Source organism: Andrena cerasifolii, chromosome 1 (genome assembly GCF_050908995.1).
Source record: "Andrena cerasifolii isolate SP2316 chromosome 1, iyAndCera1_principal, whole genome shotgun sequence".
NCBI lineage: Eukaryota > Metazoa > Arthropoda > Insecta > Hymenoptera > Andrenidae > Andrena > Andrena cerasifolii.
This window is the reverse complement of record NC_135118.1, coordinates 32264636-32284600: the sequence shown is the minus strand read 5'-3', so window position 1 is coordinate 32284600 and position 19965 is coordinate 32264636. Positions and strand designations below refer to the sequence as shown.

The 19965-nt window shown below is 41.4% G+C and overlaps 1 protein-coding gene across 2 annotated transcripts in view; it reads right to left on the bottom strand.

The window, feature by feature from the left end:
* Nucleotides 1–19280, bottom strand: part of LOC143376115 (frequenin-2) — a 70509-nt gene extending 51229 nt beyond the window's left edge. Inside the window, exons 1-2 of one of the 2 annotated variants that reach the window (XM_076826039.1) lie at nt 19165–19280; nt 7643–8304 (exon numbers count right to left, since the gene is read on the bottom strand). In XM_076826039.1, the coding sequence (XP_076682154.1) occupies nt 7643–7706 (64 nt within the window). In that variant the 5' untranslated portion in view covers nt 7707–8304; nt 19165–19280. Of the gene's footprint in view, nt 1–7642; nt 8449–19164 lie in introns of those variants that run through there. The other variant, XR_013087028.1, reaches the window with a different exon arrangement.
* Nucleotides 19281–19965: the final 685 nt, after the last annotated feature.

The following is a 19965-nucleotide window of genomic DNA, read 5'->3' as shown; positions in this document are numbered from 1 at the left end:
AATTCAACGTCGACCTCTGGGCGCGCCGCGCCAGGTTACCTTTCGTATTTTCCATTTCAGTGGACGATTAACTCATTTACCAGAGGATTTTCTGCTAGAGCACACCTCCTGAAATTGAAAAGAGCTCCGCTATTATTTAAGGGCATAATTTCATCCAGGTCTCCGAGCCGCTCTCGTTCGTCCGCACTGCGCACTCGTATTCCCAGCGGATGAATTTTTCAATTTTGTCCCCGTTTTTATTCCGCCGTTTAGCAGCGCTTCTTTTTCACCCCAATTATTAAGAGCAACCACTGAAATCAGTTGATCCTTTAGGGGACGCTTGTTGGGGATTTAAAGAGAGGGTGGAAGGCGTTTAACCGTTTAACCGAAGAGGGACTTGATCCTATCAACACGTTACGTCGACTAATCCGCGCGAGGAGGTGCGCAGGTTTGAGGGGACAATCCCTAATCATCCTCCTCCGGCGTAGAATCTACGCGAACACAACTAAATAGCTCGACTAACTTCGTAAAACACATGTTCCTAGGGAACTCGCGAACGAAGGGTACACCTGCGCGCAATCTGTCCCCTGTCGATGAAAATGGCAACGCGGAATTAGCCACGGTAATCCCTGATCGAGATTCCCTTGGTTCTCGCATCTGGTTTGTCAGCTACTGCGCCGGAGAAGGGGGAGAAGATTATGGATGAAAGGTTCGTCCAGATTTGAACTGTCAAGTCGATCGTTCCATCGAGGACGAATCGCTCGAACGAATCGGCGCTCTAATCTCGGATTAAATTTCATGCGACACGGGCGTCGCCCTTCTGCCGCGACTGGACGATCTCGTACTCAGCGGAATTCCAACGCAGGGACCGGCTCGCGAAATTTCGATCAAGGATCTTCTTTATTACGAGATCGCCCTTGAATCACGACAGCTATTTGCATAGCCATTCTAATATAGTCGGGCGGAATTTTGCTGCAGTGATTGGATCCCTCTCGATTCGTCCAGCGTTTTATTAACATTCCTCCCTAACGATCCGCTTACCGACGCTCTGCTCGGACTTATCTCGATGTTAAACTGCGGAAATGAAACAAGAGCCTTTCGCAGTAAAATCGTCCATCTTCCACGTGTTCCTCATTCCCAGGTGATGTAACCTTTATTCTTCACCAATTTCACACGTATCATTTAGTCCTCAACTGTTTTACCTTTTAGTTTTCGAAATTGGGTATAAAGCAGCCTTCACCGAACCTCGCTTTTCTCACACATTACCCTTCTTTATCTCTGTTAAACTCACGCCTACTTAAACCACTCTGTTAATGCAGTAAAAACGTTGATCATAATAATAAAAACAATTTCCAACGCGAGGTGCAATTAAGGATGAACTTCAGCAACATTCAAAATAAGCAAAATCTTTGAAAATTGGAGGCATCAATCTTTATGCAATAGTAAAACCCTCCGCAAAATTTAAGAAAAATTGATTCGGTAGTTTTCAAATTATTTAACTTTCAATTTAACATGTATTCTTATGGGAAAACGCAGTGTTGAGAATATAACTACAAAATTAAGAGTGAAATAGTAGGCCAAAGTTTTTTAAATCTTGTGTACAGAAAGATCGAACTCTGAACAAAATTGTCACAAAAATTCCGGACAATTCATTCGATGGTTTTTGAATAATCGAAAGAAAATGACACGGAAAACTGTTTTTTCTTGGATTGTCAGCTGAGTAACTGTGAAAGTGCGGCAACGCCGCAATCAGCTCTGGAGGCGGGAATATTTGAAACACATTACTGCGTTTTGTTCCATATTCGTGGCAGTGTCTGCGATTTTTAATGAAAATGCGTAATTATCAGTATATAGACATGTGAATATAATTTTCATATTCATCTTTTGTCAAGAAGAAGAAAATTTTCTTGCAATATATATAAACCAGATGAAATGGCAATAGTGTATTCGTGGGAAAAATGAAGCACAATTTATTTTTAACACCAGAAAATACTCATCTTAAAAGTGCGTAAAATTTGATCATCTGTCTATATTTAACTTTTGAAATAAGGATTCAAGGGTCTAGGCCTTAGAGAGTTAAACAAAGTTCAACAGATTTTTGAATTATGAATTTTATATGTTAATAAAAAAGGAGTAAAGATAATATTATGAAACGGGCAAATTCCTACGCAAGAAATTAAAAAAATTGATATAACAATATTTTCATTAGTAGTATTTTATTTATATTTATATTCATTTAACTGACTGTGCTTTGAACATTGTGTATCGCGTAAAATGCCAACAAAAATTGTGGGTTATGCGACACACATGCGACGCGATTGAACACAATTGAAGCTCGCGAGTACTACCAACTACTGCACGAGAATATTTTCTCATTGAGCTGCGTTGCCACGATCACAAGGAATTTCCGACTCATGAAGATTATGCATATATAAGAGTTTTATTAATATAATTAAGATATATATGATCAACACTCACCAAATACAACACATTGACACACTTTTCCCTGCTTTTCATATAAGTAAAAAGGAAAATTATTTAATTTTTAGCAGCTGCATTTCAGGTATATCCCATCAAATAAGTTAATGATAAATAATCAAATATTCAATAAATTGGCAAAATACGATAAAAAATAAGTGCGAATGCAACTGAATTTGCGATAAAAATACACCATTGCCATTTCTCACTGGTTTTCATCGCAGGAAAAAGCCTTATTAATATCTTGGAAATGGATTAACTTTCGGCTAAGATTGTCACTGAAGTTCATCCTTAAAATTGGCTCGAGAAAAAGCGCGTTTCCAAAGCGACGCGTCTGCCAAGGTAACGACACCACTGTCCGTAAACTCGAAAGATAAGCCCAGGGGGCGGAAAGCCACGGAATCGAGGACACGCGTTAGCCGCGGAGGCAGAAGCTCTCGTTCAAAGGGTTCCCCTGCTATAATTCGGGACAGATTTCGTCACAGTTCCCCTCGAGCGTTGACGCGCATCCTCGGGCTACGATTTCAATGGCCAGACGGTGTTTGCCAAGTATTTAAAGAGGGCATCCATTCTCAGCAGGGGAGGGACGACTCTTTTCGGATTACCCCACAAGAGGCACGCGTTTCCACGCTCCATCCCGAGAAGCTTCTCCGAGGAGGACCGAAGGACGTAAACGATGCAAATGAGAAACGTCACTGAGGGAGATTACCGTTCGACGCAGCGAAGGGCTTTCGAGGGAGTGTGCGAGGGAATCGTTATTGGCTGGCAGATCTTGGAACGGGTTGCTTGAAAATATTTGGACCGGAAACTATTCGTAACTCTCGGCGCGCGGTGGCGCGGACAGGTCACTCGGAAGAATCCTCATCCAGGGCGGGCAGATTTCATGGTATAAAATGTACCCATGTATACGTAGCTACTGCGTCTACCTCGAGGAATGCCAGAAGGGACGGGCCGATAAGATTATCTTGTTCTTTCAACGAATTACCCTCGAGGGCAATTTCTTGCTGCTCGACGGCCTCCTACGGACACTCTCCTCGTTCTCTTCTGCAGTTTATTTTTGATGGAATACACTTTTGCGCGAATCCCGTGGAATCTCTTCGGCCTTTTACTTTTATTGCCGCCCGCGAAACGCGTCCAGCGAACTTTATCGTTCGCGTACGCGTCAACGCAATGTAGCTGAAACATTGGACAAATATTGACGGGCGGTGGTTAGCCACTGTTCGAAATTACTGGGTTCATTCGCGTACACGGTGGCACGGTATTATAACTTATTACCAGAGACCATTAGAGACTCTGTTTTAGCCTAATAGGTTTCGAAGAATCCGCCCTGCGAGGCAGGCATGTACCGAATAGGAATATATAAGCATGGAAATGATTTACCGTAAACTGGGGTAACATTGGCATACGCCGGGGTTAGATTGTTTTACGTCAGATTAGTATCACTTAACCTGTTAATGCTATTTATATGATGCGCCAATGTTACGAGTAGATTTTGGTTGAGATGTGAAAAATTAAATTAAATAAACAAATTCAAGTGTCGATGTATCTTACTGGCTTCAGATTAGCCAAACTTAACCCGTTAATGTTATCTATGTGATGCGCCAATGTTACCCCAGGTACAGTAACGTTTTTAACATGTATTAAAGAAGGAAGAGGACAAAATTTTTATGCATTTTGACACTTGTAGTACAGTCACGAAAGATACAATGTTATGATAGGATACTTAAAGCAAATGTAAACATGTTCATGTTTACATTATATAACAAAATGTTTAAAAAACCTGCCAATGTTCCCCCAGTTTATTACGGTATAGAATAAGTGAATCTATTTCAGGTGTACTGGTAAACAGATGTATTTGAATTAACTGTAGGGGAGGACTGGGGAGAACAGATTTTTGAAATAGGTAAATGGAAATAAATATTTTTATTTCTTCGAGTGATACTGGATTTGAGGAATAAACTTTTCTTTGAAAGAGTAGTTACATAAAAAAAATAGTAATTCTAATATGTGTTTTAATTCTGACTCGTACAAATACTACTTATTGTGAGACGAGTATTTCACTGAAATATAAGAAAATAGTATTTCAAATAATACCTAGTATTTCAAATAGTAGTATTTCAAATAATGACTGGCTGAATGACAACACAAGAAATATTTACCCGAATATATGTAATCTTAAGGGGTTATGCTCAGTCAGGAGGCTGAAAAAAGGGTGGTGTTTGGAAATTTTTTACCCAAAAGCTATAACACATTTCTCAAAAAATCCTTTTTCCTTTTAAAGATTGCATCTAGTACCGTGCATCGTAATTTTTTTATTTAAAAATATTTATCAATAACTAAGTTATTGTCCATCACTCGAAGGTTCTCTAAAAAAAGGCTTCTGCGGTGACCACTGCTGCTCGAAAGTCGATCATTTAAACTAAAAGATTCAAAAGAATTTACTTATTATATTATATTATCCAGTATTTGAACGATTTATGATAAAAATTGAAACTTTTACTTTAAACATCAGTCATTTTTTCCCCAATCAATATTTCGAAAAATCCTTCGTTCAAATACTAGATAATATAATATAATAAGTAAATTCTTTTGAATTCTTTATTTTAGATCATCGACTTTCGAACAACAGTGGTCACCGCAGAAGCCTTTTTTTTAAAGAACCTTCGAGTGATGGACAATAACATAGTTATTGATAAATATTTTTAAATAAAAAAATACGATGCACGGTACTAAATGCAATCCTTAAAAGGAGAAAAGATTTTTTAAGAAATGTGACAAAGCTTTTGAGTAAAAAATTTCCAAGTCCACCCTTTTTTTCGGCCTCCTGACTGAGCAATACCCCTTAAGAAGGGAGCGTGCACCATGATCTGTTTGGTTTTGAAATTTGTATCTCCTATTTTCGATCCCATATTTCCTATATTCTTATCCGAGTGTAAATAGTAAACAGTATTTGCTCATGATTGAAGCATTAAATGAAATAATATTTCCCTATGAAAACCCAGTTTTTAGTATTTTGTCTGATATTTGTTAAGTTTCAAATTTTATTTCAAATTTTCCTCAGCCCTGGTAGGTATACTGTAAGCTGTATAGTATTGATTCCCATCCGCTGAAGCTTCGCAAAACTATAAGCGCACGGTGAACCCATACCACGGCAACATTTAAATAAATTATCGATCATGAAACTTGCTATTGCACAACTAAAATCTGCGGCAAAAGAGAATACCGAGCAGGCGAATGATTCGGAGTTACAGGAATCGTGAAATCGCGAGGGCGATAGAAAAAGGGAATGAGACGTAGGTAGCAACACGGTGGTGTGACGAGAGGCAAAGTGGTTGGTGGTAAATTTATGGAAATCGCGATAATGAGCAACACGCGGCTCCATTCGAACAGCGAAGCCTGTTATCTCTGCTCGCATTGCACGCGTCCTCCGATGAGAAACTACGAGCTTAAACCGAGAATCTAAATCTTCGTCCATCGATCAGCGAGCGGGATGCGATAATAGATTTTCCTCGATCTCATTAAACGCTCGCGTTCCCGAACGGCTCGATCGATTTCTCACGTTTATTCTGCGGTGTTCGGTGAAAATTCGATAAGGTGACAAATTAATCCGCCGCCTATACTGCCGCTGAAATGTAAATGACGGGATTTGGGGAAACGCTGCACGCTTAAATCGTAATACGGATTACCCCCTGTTCGACCAAAGGTATTTTCGCTTCTCCTATAATTTAGAACGCAGACCATCGCTCCGCTACGCGATCGAATAATCTGACGGACGTTTGAAATAGGTGGTGCAGCCTGTGATTAATACTTTCCGCCGCTCGTTAAATAGTTACTTAATAGATACATCAAAGTCTGTTTATCTACGCCACACCGCGTCACGTTCACCCGAGCGAGAAATTTCCAGACTCGATGTTATCCAAGAAAATATCATTGCCAAGATATGTTTTTGCTCATTAATTTCCATTCTGATAAATGGTCTTCTGCCAGTAGATTACAGAGCGTGTACCCATTTGAGAGTGAAAAATTACTTTCTCCGCGATATTATAGACAGAAATAAATCTTGCAATACCCACGCTATAGAATCGAAATCAATTAAGGGTTGAGTTTCTGGGAAAGGAGATGCCACTGATTTTACAGGAAGAAGGGTGACTCTCAAGGTATAAGCTAGCCTGTACATACAATATATACATAGCAGAGCTGGGCATCTTCCGAATAAATTTTTATCTCGAATAAAAAATGGTGGTTGAAACAAACTAAAAAAAAAATTGTTTATAAAAGCAGATTCTAAATTTCGAGCGAAGCCGAGTAGTAAAGCTAGTTTCGAATAAAATGAAGTTATAATTTTTTATACGAAATAAAAATGTATTCGAATAAAATGAAGTTATAATTTTGAATTCGAGATAAAAATTTATTTGAATAAAATGAAGTTACATATAATTTTTATCTCGAATAAAAAATTATATGAATTTTATTTTATTCGAATAAATTTTTATCTCGAATAAAAAATTATAACTTCATTTTATTCGAATAAATTTTTATCTCGAATAAAAAATGATATGAATTTTATTTTATTCGAATAAATTTTTATCTCGAATAAAAAATTATATGAATTTTATTTTATTCGAATAAATTTTTATCTCGAATAAAAAATTATATGAATTTTATTTTATTCGAATAAATTTTTATCTCGAATAAAAAATTATATGAATTTTATTTTATTCGAATAAATTTTTATCTCGAATAAAAAATTATATGAATTTTATTTTATTCGAATAAATTTTTATCTCGAATAAAAAATTATATGAATTTTATTTTATTCGAATAAATTTTTATCTCGAATAAAAAATTATATGAATTTTATTTTATTCGAATAAATTTTTATCTCGAATACAAAATTATAACTTCATTTTATTCGAAACTAGCTTTACTACTCGGCTTCGCCCGAAATTTAGATTCTGCTTTTATAAAAAAAAATTTTTTGTGAAAATGTTTACATTCATCTGGATTAGTCAGGCATAATGAGTTGAGGCGCATTTCGTGATCCCAGAGTTTATCGTTCGAAAGTTTTTAGGCTACAGACAAACACACAAACATCTAGAAGCTTTCTGCTTTATATATTAAGATTTCTATTCGAAAAATGCCCAATTCTGATACATAGTAATGAAATAAAGGGAGAAGTACTTACAATACGTGTAGGTAGTGAGTCGATCGATGGTATCCTGCTTCAGTTTGCTATTCTTCTTGCCCATGTTTCCCGGGAAGATCCTCTTTCTTCTCTACGACCAACTTGTCCACTTTATCGCTGCTCCTCGTTCGTGTCTTTCCTTCGGGGCGCCTCACAGTCTCACCGTTCGCCCCGCATCTTTCGCGTTCCCTTGGAATTCAACTGCCGAATTGCCACCTGGTGTCAGTTCCTCCCGCCTTAAAGACACGGTCGAGTGTTGTCGTTCAATCTCGGCGAGTATTTACTTTTACGGCGACCAGACGCGCGCGCGGAAGGTCGAGGGTGCCGGAGATTCAAAGACGAACCACGGACGAGTTCTGACCGTGAAATCTGGGCGAACTCTATTCCAGGCGCGCTGGAAAGGCTTTAGCTTCTCCTACTGGCGTCCCCTTGGATGATCGCGCCGGAGGAAGATCCTCGATCTCTGCTCGAGGTACCAGGGATATCTTCGGCGACTTTCTTCGGCGGCTTTTCTCCAAGCAACTTCCTCGCACCCTTCGACGAAGCCTTTGAAGCTGTTGCTGATAATTTATGAAATTCGTTCTCTCGCGTCAGGGTATGAAAGCACGTTCGATAAGAGTTGGCTACCAGATCTCGCGCATCAGTTCACCCTCGGGACGCGTCTGAAAATGATTGTTTCCGGTCGTTGCGGAGGGTGTTCGATACGAAGCTGTGGCCTGACTCATTGTTACGTTTTACTCCGCCACTTCGAAGCGAATCGCGAGGGAACCGTGCGCGAGCCTACAAGCATTCCGCGACCGGACTCTCCCGAAATTTCATGGGAAATCGGGATTGGGGACTAACAGAAGTGGAAGCGAATACCCATTCGGTAATTGCATAAACTGGTTCATCCCCACGGTGCACATGAAGGGTAGGTTTCCCCGGTTGCGAACGTTTATAAATCGTGACCGTTATGGCCTACCCAATAGCAAAAATTCCTTACGGTGATCCCATCGAGTTAAGACCTAACCCAGCGGGGTGCTTCAAGCGTTGCTGTCACCTTTCTGTAAAATTGTTGACGCTTGCAACACAACTTCAACCATCTGGGAAATTCACTGAAGATCGTCGAACCCCTAAAGCAAAAACGGACCTGGCTACGTACGAGATACGTTTGTAGCGCCCAAAGTATACGTGCTGGTAGAGATACGGGGTTATCCACTTAACTGAGAACCCGCGCCCACGAGAGCAGATGAATGGTCAAGTAGCCAGTCCGTGTGCTAAAGAAGAGATTGGATTTTGGGTGTACCGACGCCTTGCTCGGCTTTTTTGCGCCGTTCCCCCCTGGGCCTGAGGACAAATGTCGAGGCGATTGTCTGAGAAAGTCCCGAGTTAAGTGGATAACCCTGTAATAGCGAGGTCGTAAATTCGGGCAGCGGAGTCGCACCGATTGGCATAGGAAGACCGAGAATCATCTACGACCTACGGTTTCGCATTCTCTCTATCGAGCAGTCTTCAATGGGATCAGAGAAAACCGAACAAGAGGTGGGCTACGTACACACTCGTGGTTCCCTTGCGCAGCGCGCTAAGGTGGCACCGGCTCTTTCACTGTGTGAGTGCGATTGATCTTAGAGAAGCAAGGGAACTCGGTGTGCTTTCATTGATGCATGCGCGGAAACCTACAGTGGGACAGTGACAAGAAAATTCAAAAGTAGAAAATAAGAACCACCCTGTCTTCAATATTTTTGCGAATTTCGGTCCCGAAGTTTCGGGAATACATTCTTGACATATCAAACACTGAAAAAAACGATCTTTTTGGAATATATATGCCCCCTTTAAATTTGTAAAGAATATTTCTTGATAATACAAAATACACCTTTTTAAGTCTTCTTAAATAAAAAGTGTTCGAGAAGCATTTAAACTTTCAAGATCAGAAAAAAGAATTTGTTCACTTTTTTCAGTTTCGGCCTTCTTTGGAAAACCGTTTGTCGCAAGAGAAAAAGTAATACAATATAAAAGATGCTGTTTGTATGGATCTGCAACTTTTGTTTGACATACTTTTTTATGTAATCTATAACTTAGAGGATAATTAAATAAAATCGAGTTTGTGCGCTTTTAAGTAATTATTTTAATGTTTCAGGGCCCAGGGGCACCTTTTCCCGTTAACCAATCGGGCTCAAACTTTACACAGATTTTGTTTCTATTAATTGGAACTACTCTGGCGGCTGCCGCGAAGAAAATCTCGGAAAAAAATTTCAACAACAGCCACTCTAGTGGGATATTCATTTTCAACGTGCGATTTCTTTTGCTCTCACCCCCTAATATGGTTTCGTTTGATAAAAAGATAGTCCCTGAAAAAGATTATTGCAATCGGACAACAGGAAAGGGTGCCGACCAGGCCTTGAAGTTTAGAATTCATCAATGTTTTGGATGTAAAGAATTTCTCGAAAATGGTAAGCCGTATCGAAATTTTGCTGAAACAATACTAAAAGAGCATTCAATTTTCTACAATTACTGTATATATAATTTTTTCGTGCCTCCAACCATTTCTTAGATAATAGCTTTTGATTATACAAAGCTGCGCACCGCGCGCGTACAGACAATAAGTCACGCTGCACAGGTGGTACGCGCAAAGCGCTGATCTCTCTATATTCAAACACCATTATCTAAAAAATGGTTGGAAGTACGAAAAAATTATATATACAATAATTGTAGAAAATTGAATGCTCTTTTAGTATTATTTGAACAAAATTTCGATAGGACTTACCATTTTCGAAAAATTCTTTAAATCCAAACTATCGACGAATTCTAAACTTTAAGGCCTGGTCGGCAGCCTTTCCTGTTGTCCGATTGCAATAATCTTTTTCAGGGACTTTTTTTATAAAATGGAACCATATTACGGGGTGAGAGCGAAGAAATACGAAAAGAAAATTCCACACGTATAAATAAGGGCCACCCTAGACTGGGACACCGGAGACGACACAGTGGATGAGCCTTACTAAGTTTAAGATTTGAAGCGGTTTATGCCATCGAAAATATGTCAAGTAGGTATGTACTTTAGTGTGTGGCCAATTTTACGACATCACCGCGATCTTTACCATCAAGTACAGATATGTACGACCTTCTTATGGACCGTTACGAGGACTGCGACCGTCACCCGGCTAATAAGGCGAAGACTCACTTAACAGAATGAATTTCCACGGGTGCAGTCGGTGATTACATTCTGTCTCTGCGAACCAAGACAGAAGCGTCTTTTGAAAGCTGCTCTCGGGTCGCCTTTATTCGTATCTTACCGACCCGAATGGTTGCAACGCCAATGCGCCATTTATAAGCGAGTGGGCGACCAGTCTGTCCTCTTTAATTACATCCAACTTGCGCCTAATTTACTAAAGGTAGCTCGCAGCCCTGTGTACGAAACTCGACGTTCGGCAGTCGCTGCGCGGGAGTAAGATGAATAACTCGAGGCAGAGGGTGGAAAGGAAGGGAGCTGGGTTTTTCGCGGCGCGCTGGTAAAAGGCGTCGCAGTGAATTTCATTTAACGCGTCCATGGATTATCCCCTTTCGCCGTGAATGGAGGCTAAATCCGAAAAGTCAGATGGCCAGATCGTACCCCGTAGCTCGGTCGTGAGAAACGATCGCAAAAAAAGCAAAGGAACGTCTGTCGTTGATAAATGGCCCGTGAAAGAGAAACGATGGCCTACGAGCTAAAGGAGGGATTAAAGCGGAAGCCAATTGTTCGGAACTCAAATGAAATCGACGGACTACACTGCGAATGCAAGGTGGTTCAAAGCAATTTTACGCAATGTCGCGTGATTATAGATACGGTTAAACCTTTGTTAACAGTTAAGGGCCATTCGGCGAGACGCGTCGCCGCACGGATTCCTTCTCTCCCCGGTCCAGAGGGCCGATCGTAACGACTTCCTCGTCGAAAAATTCACGCGGGAAAATTCGGTCCGCAGTCGCAGACCATCGCGTTGCGTCGCGTCGGCGTCGTTAGCGGAAACTTGGAGATTCGCAATGCTGGCACGTAACTTACTATTCCGCTGTTCTAACATCAGCTCCCCGTTATTACGTTAATCTGACTGCGAATAATTGCTTCGTTACTCGTTGCATTATTCACGAGCGTTTCCTCGACAGATAACGAGCTACGAAATTGCGTAAGGTGAAATCCATGCGTAATAGGGCGGAGCGGAAAATTTAAATTTGAACTTTCAATTGGCCCGGGTGTGGGATAGTTGTCTTGTGATTAAACAAACACAACTGTAAACAAATTTTGGAAAAATATTCATGTCTGCAGGTTCCTTTTTCTCCTAAAAATGATTATATAATTAAACTATATAGGCGAAAATTTAAATGTGAATTTTCAGTTGGCCTGGGTGCGGGATAGTTGTCTTTTAATTGAACATACACAACTGTAAACAAATTTTTTGGAAAAATATTCATGTCTACAGGTTCCTTTTTCTCCTAAAAATGATTATATAATCAAACTATAGAGGCGAAAATTTAAATCTGAATTTTCAGTTGGCCTGGGTGCGGGATAGTTGTCTTTTGATTGAACAAACACAACTGTAAACAAATTTTGAAAAAATATTCATGTCAGCAGGTTCCTTTTTCTTCTAAAAATGATTATATAATTAAACTATATAGGCGAAAAATTAAATGTGAATTTTCAGTTGGCCTGGGTGCGGGATAGTTGTCTTTTGATTGAACAAACACAACTGTAAACAAATTTGGAAAATATTCATGTCTGCAGGTTTCTTTTTCTCCCAAATAATCATGTAGGGTAAACCCGGGAGACGCTTAATCATATAATCATTTTTAGGAGAAGAAGGAACCTGCGGACATGAATATTTTTCCAATTTCTTTTTACAGTTGTGTTTGGTTAATCAAAAGACAGCTATCCCGCACCCAGGCCAACTGAAAATTCAAATTTAAATGTTCGCCTATATAGTATCGCTCCGCCCTAATGCGTGATTTACATCGTCGAACTAATGCTTAATGCCTCCCGAAGTATGTACGAATTTCGTGCTCGACTTTCCAGCAGGGTATTCCAGGAAAAGAAACGCATCGACCTTCGCTAATTGCCAAAGGAAAAGGGGATTGTTTCGAGAATACTTCTAATTCCTCTCGCCCTTTCTGGGTCATCTCCCTACCATCGATTAACAATTCAAACGATCCTCCATGGTCTATTCGCACTCGACTCGGAACCTGCCAGAAATTCGTATGGAAATGAAGCGTTAATGCGAAGCCGTTCTGCATCGGCCCAATGGGGATCTGGCTCTATCGTAACGATTGGGCGACGCCAACGCGATTCTCGCCGCAGGAAATAGTCACTGGGGACAAGAGAACGATCCTCGAGCCCCTTAGCGACTTTCGCGAGACCGTCGAAAGCCGGGCCAAGAATTGAACGATTCACTTGCAGCCGAGGCTCGACTCTACCCTTGACCTCGGGCCTCGCCGATAAACACTCGAGAAATGTGCTTCTTCCACCTGCTTTCACCGCTCGGTAGACTACGATGTTCTCGGCTAACGTCGAGCCGCGCGAATCGCGTCGATCACGCGGCGGAAATTTCCGGGAAAGCTAGGGGAGACCGGGGCTAGTTGACTAACGAGGTTAGTTGACTAATTCCCTTTAATTGTTGTATTATGTTAGAAATTATGCTGCGATTCGCGATATTGAAGCATACGGATGATCAGCTCGCCATTTAATGTGTCACCGTGACAAAAGCTTGCGTGTTCTATCAGTGAGAATGAAAAATCTAAAAAGTTCGGCGGGAAGTAAATATTTCTGTTTCGACTGTTTATGAATTTTTGTCCACTAAGTATTGTTTGATGCTTTCTCACGAATATTTTGTGGAAACGTGATACACTGGCAATAATTTAGGGTATTTTATTTTATCCGGTGCGTGGAGGTTTTGTACGTACGACCCTTAGTATGTTGGCAATGTCGGAGGGGGTTACTTGACTAAGCATATGAATACCACTAAAAACTGCACTTTTTATCCTCAAGACGCAGTCCAGGCAAAGAGTTTAGCTTCTCAAATCTACTTCCCCCATCACGAATCTCTCCAAACTCATTCCTACCAGTTTAATACCCTATCCGACCTTCAAACTCTCAGGCTTTCCAAATAGACTATAACAAACAATTAGAAAATAATTACAGTTTCTAAAACCATGATATTTAATCAAAAAAAAAAAAAAAATAACAGTGTGAAGGGGTGAAAAAAAATATAAAAAAAATTGTTGTTCTTAGGCCTTACAAATAGATTATAACAAACAAGTAGAAAATAATTACAATATCTAACACCATGATATTTAATAAAAAAAAAATAACAGTGTGAAGGGGTGGAAAAAAGAAAGAAAATTTGTTCTTAGGATATATATGTACGCCTTTCGTATACTATATTGTTAAAACTGAAAAGTAAATGTCAAGTCAACTAACCACATCATATTTGTCAACTAACCCCACAGCCGGGGTTCGTTGACTTATTCGTCTCACTACTCTATATATAATAAAAATTACGACGCAGACTCAATTAAATTTTTTTAAAAATTAAGTCTGTGTACATAATGAAATTTGTAAACTTTTGGTGTCGACAAAATACCAATGGTCTATTTATAAAATATTAGAAATGTTAAAAATTAGTCAACTAGCCCCGGTCTCCCTTACGCAGCCGGACTTGCTCGATTAAAAGCTTAAAAGTAAACGATTAAAGCGACGCCGAAATTCCATGGAGATTCACAAGCGAATCACGCGATTCGTTCAACTAAAAGTGAACTTCAATCCGTTCCATTATGTCCGCGAAACAAATGAAATTTTCTTCTCTGAACGCTGTAATTTCTTTCCCGAGTCCGTCAACCGATCAAATGGAATCGCGCGGGTAAAGCCGACTCGACCGAAAAAGTGAATTGAACTTCGTGGAAAGATCATACACAACAGTGGCGCACCCGGGGGAGGAGGAGCCCTGGCACCCCTTAAAGAAGGAGCTTCGTAAAGAGAAAAGAAAACTGGATTTTATTCTATAAACAAATTTTTATAACCACCTTATGAATTTTATTCAATTTTCATTCAATGAAATTGCATTGAATACATTTTTGTGAGAAATATTTTTAATCGTTCAACTCGGCTCCCCTCAAGATTAAGACCCGAGTGCGCCACTGCAACAGAAGCACCCCTTCGGGGGTTGCGAGAGCGAACAATCGTCCACGAATATTTCGCTTCTTTAGAAACGGCTGGCCCGCGTTCTCTCGAATCTAGAGGAACTCCGTTACCAATCGAGCGGTTCCACGACGCGGTGTATGCATGCTGTTCATTCATAAAGCGGGCCAGATATCGATGAGAGCTCGATCGAATGCACGGCCACTTGCCCGTAAAGTCGCGCGGGGGAAGAATTATCGTGGGCGGAAGTTCTACCGCCTGTTCTTCGATCGGCCGACCGTTCGAAAGACTCTGCGGAGAACCGAGCGCGACTCGGCTGAATATAATCGGAAAAAGTCACGATGAAACGTTCCTTCGGTGGGTATACAAGGCGCATCGTAAAACGAGGCCACGAATAGCGGCGTCACTTGCGGACAGACAGATTTAAAAGGAAAAGTAAACACTCGCTCCCAGAGAAGAGTAAGACACTGAACGCGCGGTTAGATGATACCAGCATCGCGTGCATTTAGATCGTTTCAGATCTCCCGGTATCGAACGGCTCGATTCGTTGCAAAAGAAGCAGAACTTCGCGCCGAAGCTCAAAGGTAGGTTCTCCTATACGCGTTTGGACGCGGCGTCAAGAAATTCAAAGTCGGTTTCCTCGAAAATGAAGCGCGATATCGAAAAAAGTTACTCTTTCTTTTCGACTTATAAGAATTAAATACGTCTAGGAAAAGGAATACAATTTTTTGATATTGCGGCTCATTCTCGAGAAAATCGGCTTTGAAATTCTTCGCGCTGCGCCCAGTCGCGTATAGGAAAGTCTACCTTAAGGCGGCCTTAAATGTTCGGAAATTTGGACAGGGGAGGAGGGATTGATTCGAAGTCAACAGTTACAGGGTGAAGCACTGATTGCCCGGTACCGTGACTCGAGCATTGTCGGATTATTGGATATTCCAGTCTATTGGCAGACATTCTGAACAGTAGTGACCGACGATAGCCGCGTGCTCTTGGCGCATAGGGTGGCCGGGACAATAAAGCGAGTCGTGAAAATTATGGCACGAGTTTAAACGGTAGTCGATTCACGGTAGACAGTGCTGAAACGAAGTAATTAGGGGAGTTGCTAATACCGTGCCAATTAAGATACTATACGTTACCTATTTGCCACTAATTTGTACGCGAGTTAATATCGTAGCTCGATTATTGCAGCGCGCACAAAATAGGATGGAAGCTCATTTATTTCTTATTTTCGTAGCAGCATTATGTTTTCCAGCACCACAACTGCAATCGCGACCCAGGCCCCTCTTCGAGTTTCAGGTACCGGCTTACCACCATTACACGGCCAATCCCATCAATAGAACCACGAGTGAGGAAAATCGATGTCTCATCTACATTGATGCGTTCTCCGTATCTCCCGGCACTTTCCGAAATCTATCGCACACTCGATTTTCCGTTCGATTGTCCCCTGCGTAGGTGCGTTTAGTGTTTAAGTTCATCAGACTGTTATATTCCCTTTTGTTATTTTCATTTTTAAACGATTTTATTCGGCTTCGATCCTCTGTTTATTTATATGTTTGTTTGTTTGTTTGTTTGTATGGTTCGAATCTGGCAATTCAAATTTAACCCAATTTCAACTATCCAATTATCTTGAAACCTTGGAGGCGTGCGTAGTTTGGATGACAATACAACATTTAAAAAAAAAATTAACCGGAGGGGATGGAAAAATTACCCAGTCATCAATAAATATAACCCATAACCACAAATCGAAACGATTTGAAATAAACGATTCGCGTTCTGTACGAAAACGAGAAAAAGCCGCTGCGTTCGGAACGCTAGTCGCATCGCGATTACCGAAAATACTTACGCAATTTATCGAAAAATGATCCGTCATGTATGTACGGAATCATGAATAGTCAAAGTGGAACTTTGCAGGCGTTCGTAGTACGTCACCATCGAAATTGTAGTACAAGAAAATAATCATTTTTTAGTCACTGATGCACTACAGCGTTTAAGCAAACTGTTAAACTGTATACAGCAATAAAAGATATTTGTAAAGAAGTCTGAGCTGTGAAATTTAAATCCACAAACACTAAAAACTAGACATTAAAAAATATATAAAACAAAATTTGTATGTTAGTAAAAATGCAGTAAAAACTAAATTAAAATGCACTAAAAATTAAAAAATAATTATTTTCTTGTACTACAATTTTTATGGTGTCAGTATCACTTTAAATAAAATCGTGGGACACCATGTACAACCAGAAGTTGAAGTATTAAAGTGATTCATATCCTGATACGAAATATCGTGCCCCACGATTTTATTTAAAGTGATATTAACACCATCAAAATTATAGTAAAAGAAAAGAATTATTTTTCAGTTTTTAGTGCATTTTAATTTAGTCTTTGCTGCATTTTTAATAAAATCGTTTAACATAACAATTTTTTTATATATTTTTTCTGTACTCTAAATATTATTACCAGTGGATAATAGTCATCAATTACAAAGAAATGGATCAGGCATGATATAAGTAAAGTGACCAAACGTCTCGGATCGTGCGGGACTGTCCCGGAAAGTGTCCCGGATCGGACATGCGGCGTTTTTAAGTGTTTTTAATCTTATTTTAATTTATCAGAATTACGTGTTTATTATATAATTAAAATGACTAAGAAAATTATGTCCTCACGAATTTGTGAAGCTTCTTTTTTCACACGTCCCGCATTCCAACATCTTGTCACTTTAGATTTAAGATACCGGTACAATATTGGCAACTCTCCCCTACTGTCTTCTTACAAGGAGAGTATTTTAGGTGTCCGTCTCCGATCATTTTGATTTTTGGATATGTTATAGAGGACCGAAAAATAAGAAATACGTGTTTTTTTATTTCCCCCCGTTTTCATATTTGGGGGGTGAAAACTGCGTTCAAAGTTAGGGTTGAAAAATCATTTTTGTGGATTTTTGAAAATCTGGTGAGTCAGTGATATTTCACATTCAAAGACACAAAATTCGTCCATTCACACTATTCCCCTATCTCTAATAGTTCTCGAGATATTCCACAAAAATGATTTTTCACCCCTAACTTCGAACGCATTTTTCACCCCCCAACTATGAAAACCGCGGAAAATAAAAAAACACGTATTTCTTATTTTTCGGTCCTCTATAACATATCCAAAAATCAAAATGATCGGAGGCGGACACCTAAAATACTCTCCCTGTTAGTCGATTGACCGAGAGTTTACAGAACAACGAAACACGAGGCGCGACTAATTATTAATTGTTCCCCTGCGCGTAAATTTCTTCCCTCGCGACGAGCATCGTACAGAGCACATCGCGGAAGTAGCGCGTCCCACGTATATTGGTTGACCGATTGAAGGAAAATTACGTAGGCGGCACTATATTCCAGGACAAAGGGGCAACTGACTCTCGACATTAGATCGAACGGCCCGTGCTACACGCGACTGAGCGAAAGGTAACCACTCCGTGTCTGTTGATGGTGGAAAGGCCAGCACCGACGGCGAATACAGCAAGACAAACGGTTGCAGGAACCTCTTTCGACGGATCGCGCGGGGGTGAAATATTACTCCTTAGAACGGAGGCTGTATTGCGCACAGTTGCATTAAGGGTGCCGTTTCCGCGGAACCCGCCGAAGCGCGTTATTTATCGCCCGAGCTATTGGGTTAGGTGGCATTATCCTGCGCTCTCAGTACCGCGATCGAATTTGGTCGCGCACTGTCCGAGGAAGCGGTGGAAACCAGCGGTTAATAATTCCGAGTACGTACAAGATTCCCGAATGTCGATTACGGCGGTCGAGCGGAATTTCACGTGTCCCCTTCTTCCTGTTCGTTGCCGTACGTTCGGGGCACCCTCCCGCGGCGTGCAACCTGACAAGCAGAGTGTAGACGAGGCGAGACGAGTCGAGACCGGAGCGAAACATGAGACGAGACGGAGGGAATCCCCGAGGGAGAGCTGGCGCTTGGTCCGCTTCGAGTCATTCCGCGAGTAGATGCGGAAGGTTTCCGTTGAAACGTCAGAAACGTGGAGGTAAGGCGAATAATGGAAGACGGTAGCGATCAGCTCAGAGCGAAGGGGGGCAAAGAAACGTGCGAGGGAGTGAGAGAAAGTGTGTAAGGGTGGATCGGTAAATGGTTAGCGGTGTTGATGCGGTCGGAGTTTTGGCGGAGGCGTTGCGGAGATTTCGGTCGTGGCACAGCAGTGGGTCCGGCCCGTTCCAATCGGGGTGTCTGGACTCGTGCAGCGATTCCGCGAGGGATCGATCGCGTCTCGGTTGATCGTCGGGTGTTGGAGCACGCGGTTCCCGAGATTCCCTGGCGATTACAGCGGAGGCTCGTGCACGCTCGCGAGACGCGGCCCAGGCTTCGAAGTAGCGGCTTTTCATTCATGAATCCTCACCGCTGGCGCTGTCGCTGTCGAGAAACGATCCTTGGCAGAACGCGAACCAATGACGTCATAGCGTCGCGGCGCCTGGCGTCAGACTGGCTCACCGATGGCATTACGTGCTAGTGCGTTGCTACTGATCCGCGCACGCGCCAGCCACCGCTCCGGACGGACAATTCTCGATCCTTCTCTCTTTCTTTACTCCCGGTCCCATCTCTCTCGCTCTCGCGCTTCTCTCTACCTATCCCAGACACCAGCCCCTACGCACCCTCTGCTCTGCGCGTCCTCTCTTCCTATCCCAGATATTACCCTGCTCTCTGCTCTCTGCTGTCGCGATATCCACCTATCCGTCGCCTTCTCGCCTAACCGAATCCTCCAAGCGTATCAGGCAAATTGATTTTAATCATTCAAAGAAAATTCCTGTCCGCACCCGTAAGCTTCATTAGGTATCTCGAAACACCGCGCTGGCTAGGCTTTAGCTAGTCTAGAGCTCGCGATATGTGGGACGTTTAAGCGATGAATGAACTCGGAATACCCGTGCTCCGTATTCCTGGCGGAGATGTCTCGAGTATGTGTGCTTGATCAAATTTCCTGACCGCGGAGCAATGCTTGACGTTCAATGTCAAAGGGCACGCGATAGTTGCGCAACCTATCCCTTTGAACGCGCGGAGGAAGCGCACGTATCTTGGTGCAGCGTAAACGTTAAGCGGTTGCTCGTTGGGAGTGACTCGCGCGCAATTGGGCAGTGATTTTTCGGTAGGGTGTATTTCCTTTTTTTCACCGTCAAGCAAATTTTCATGCTATCGCCTTGATAGT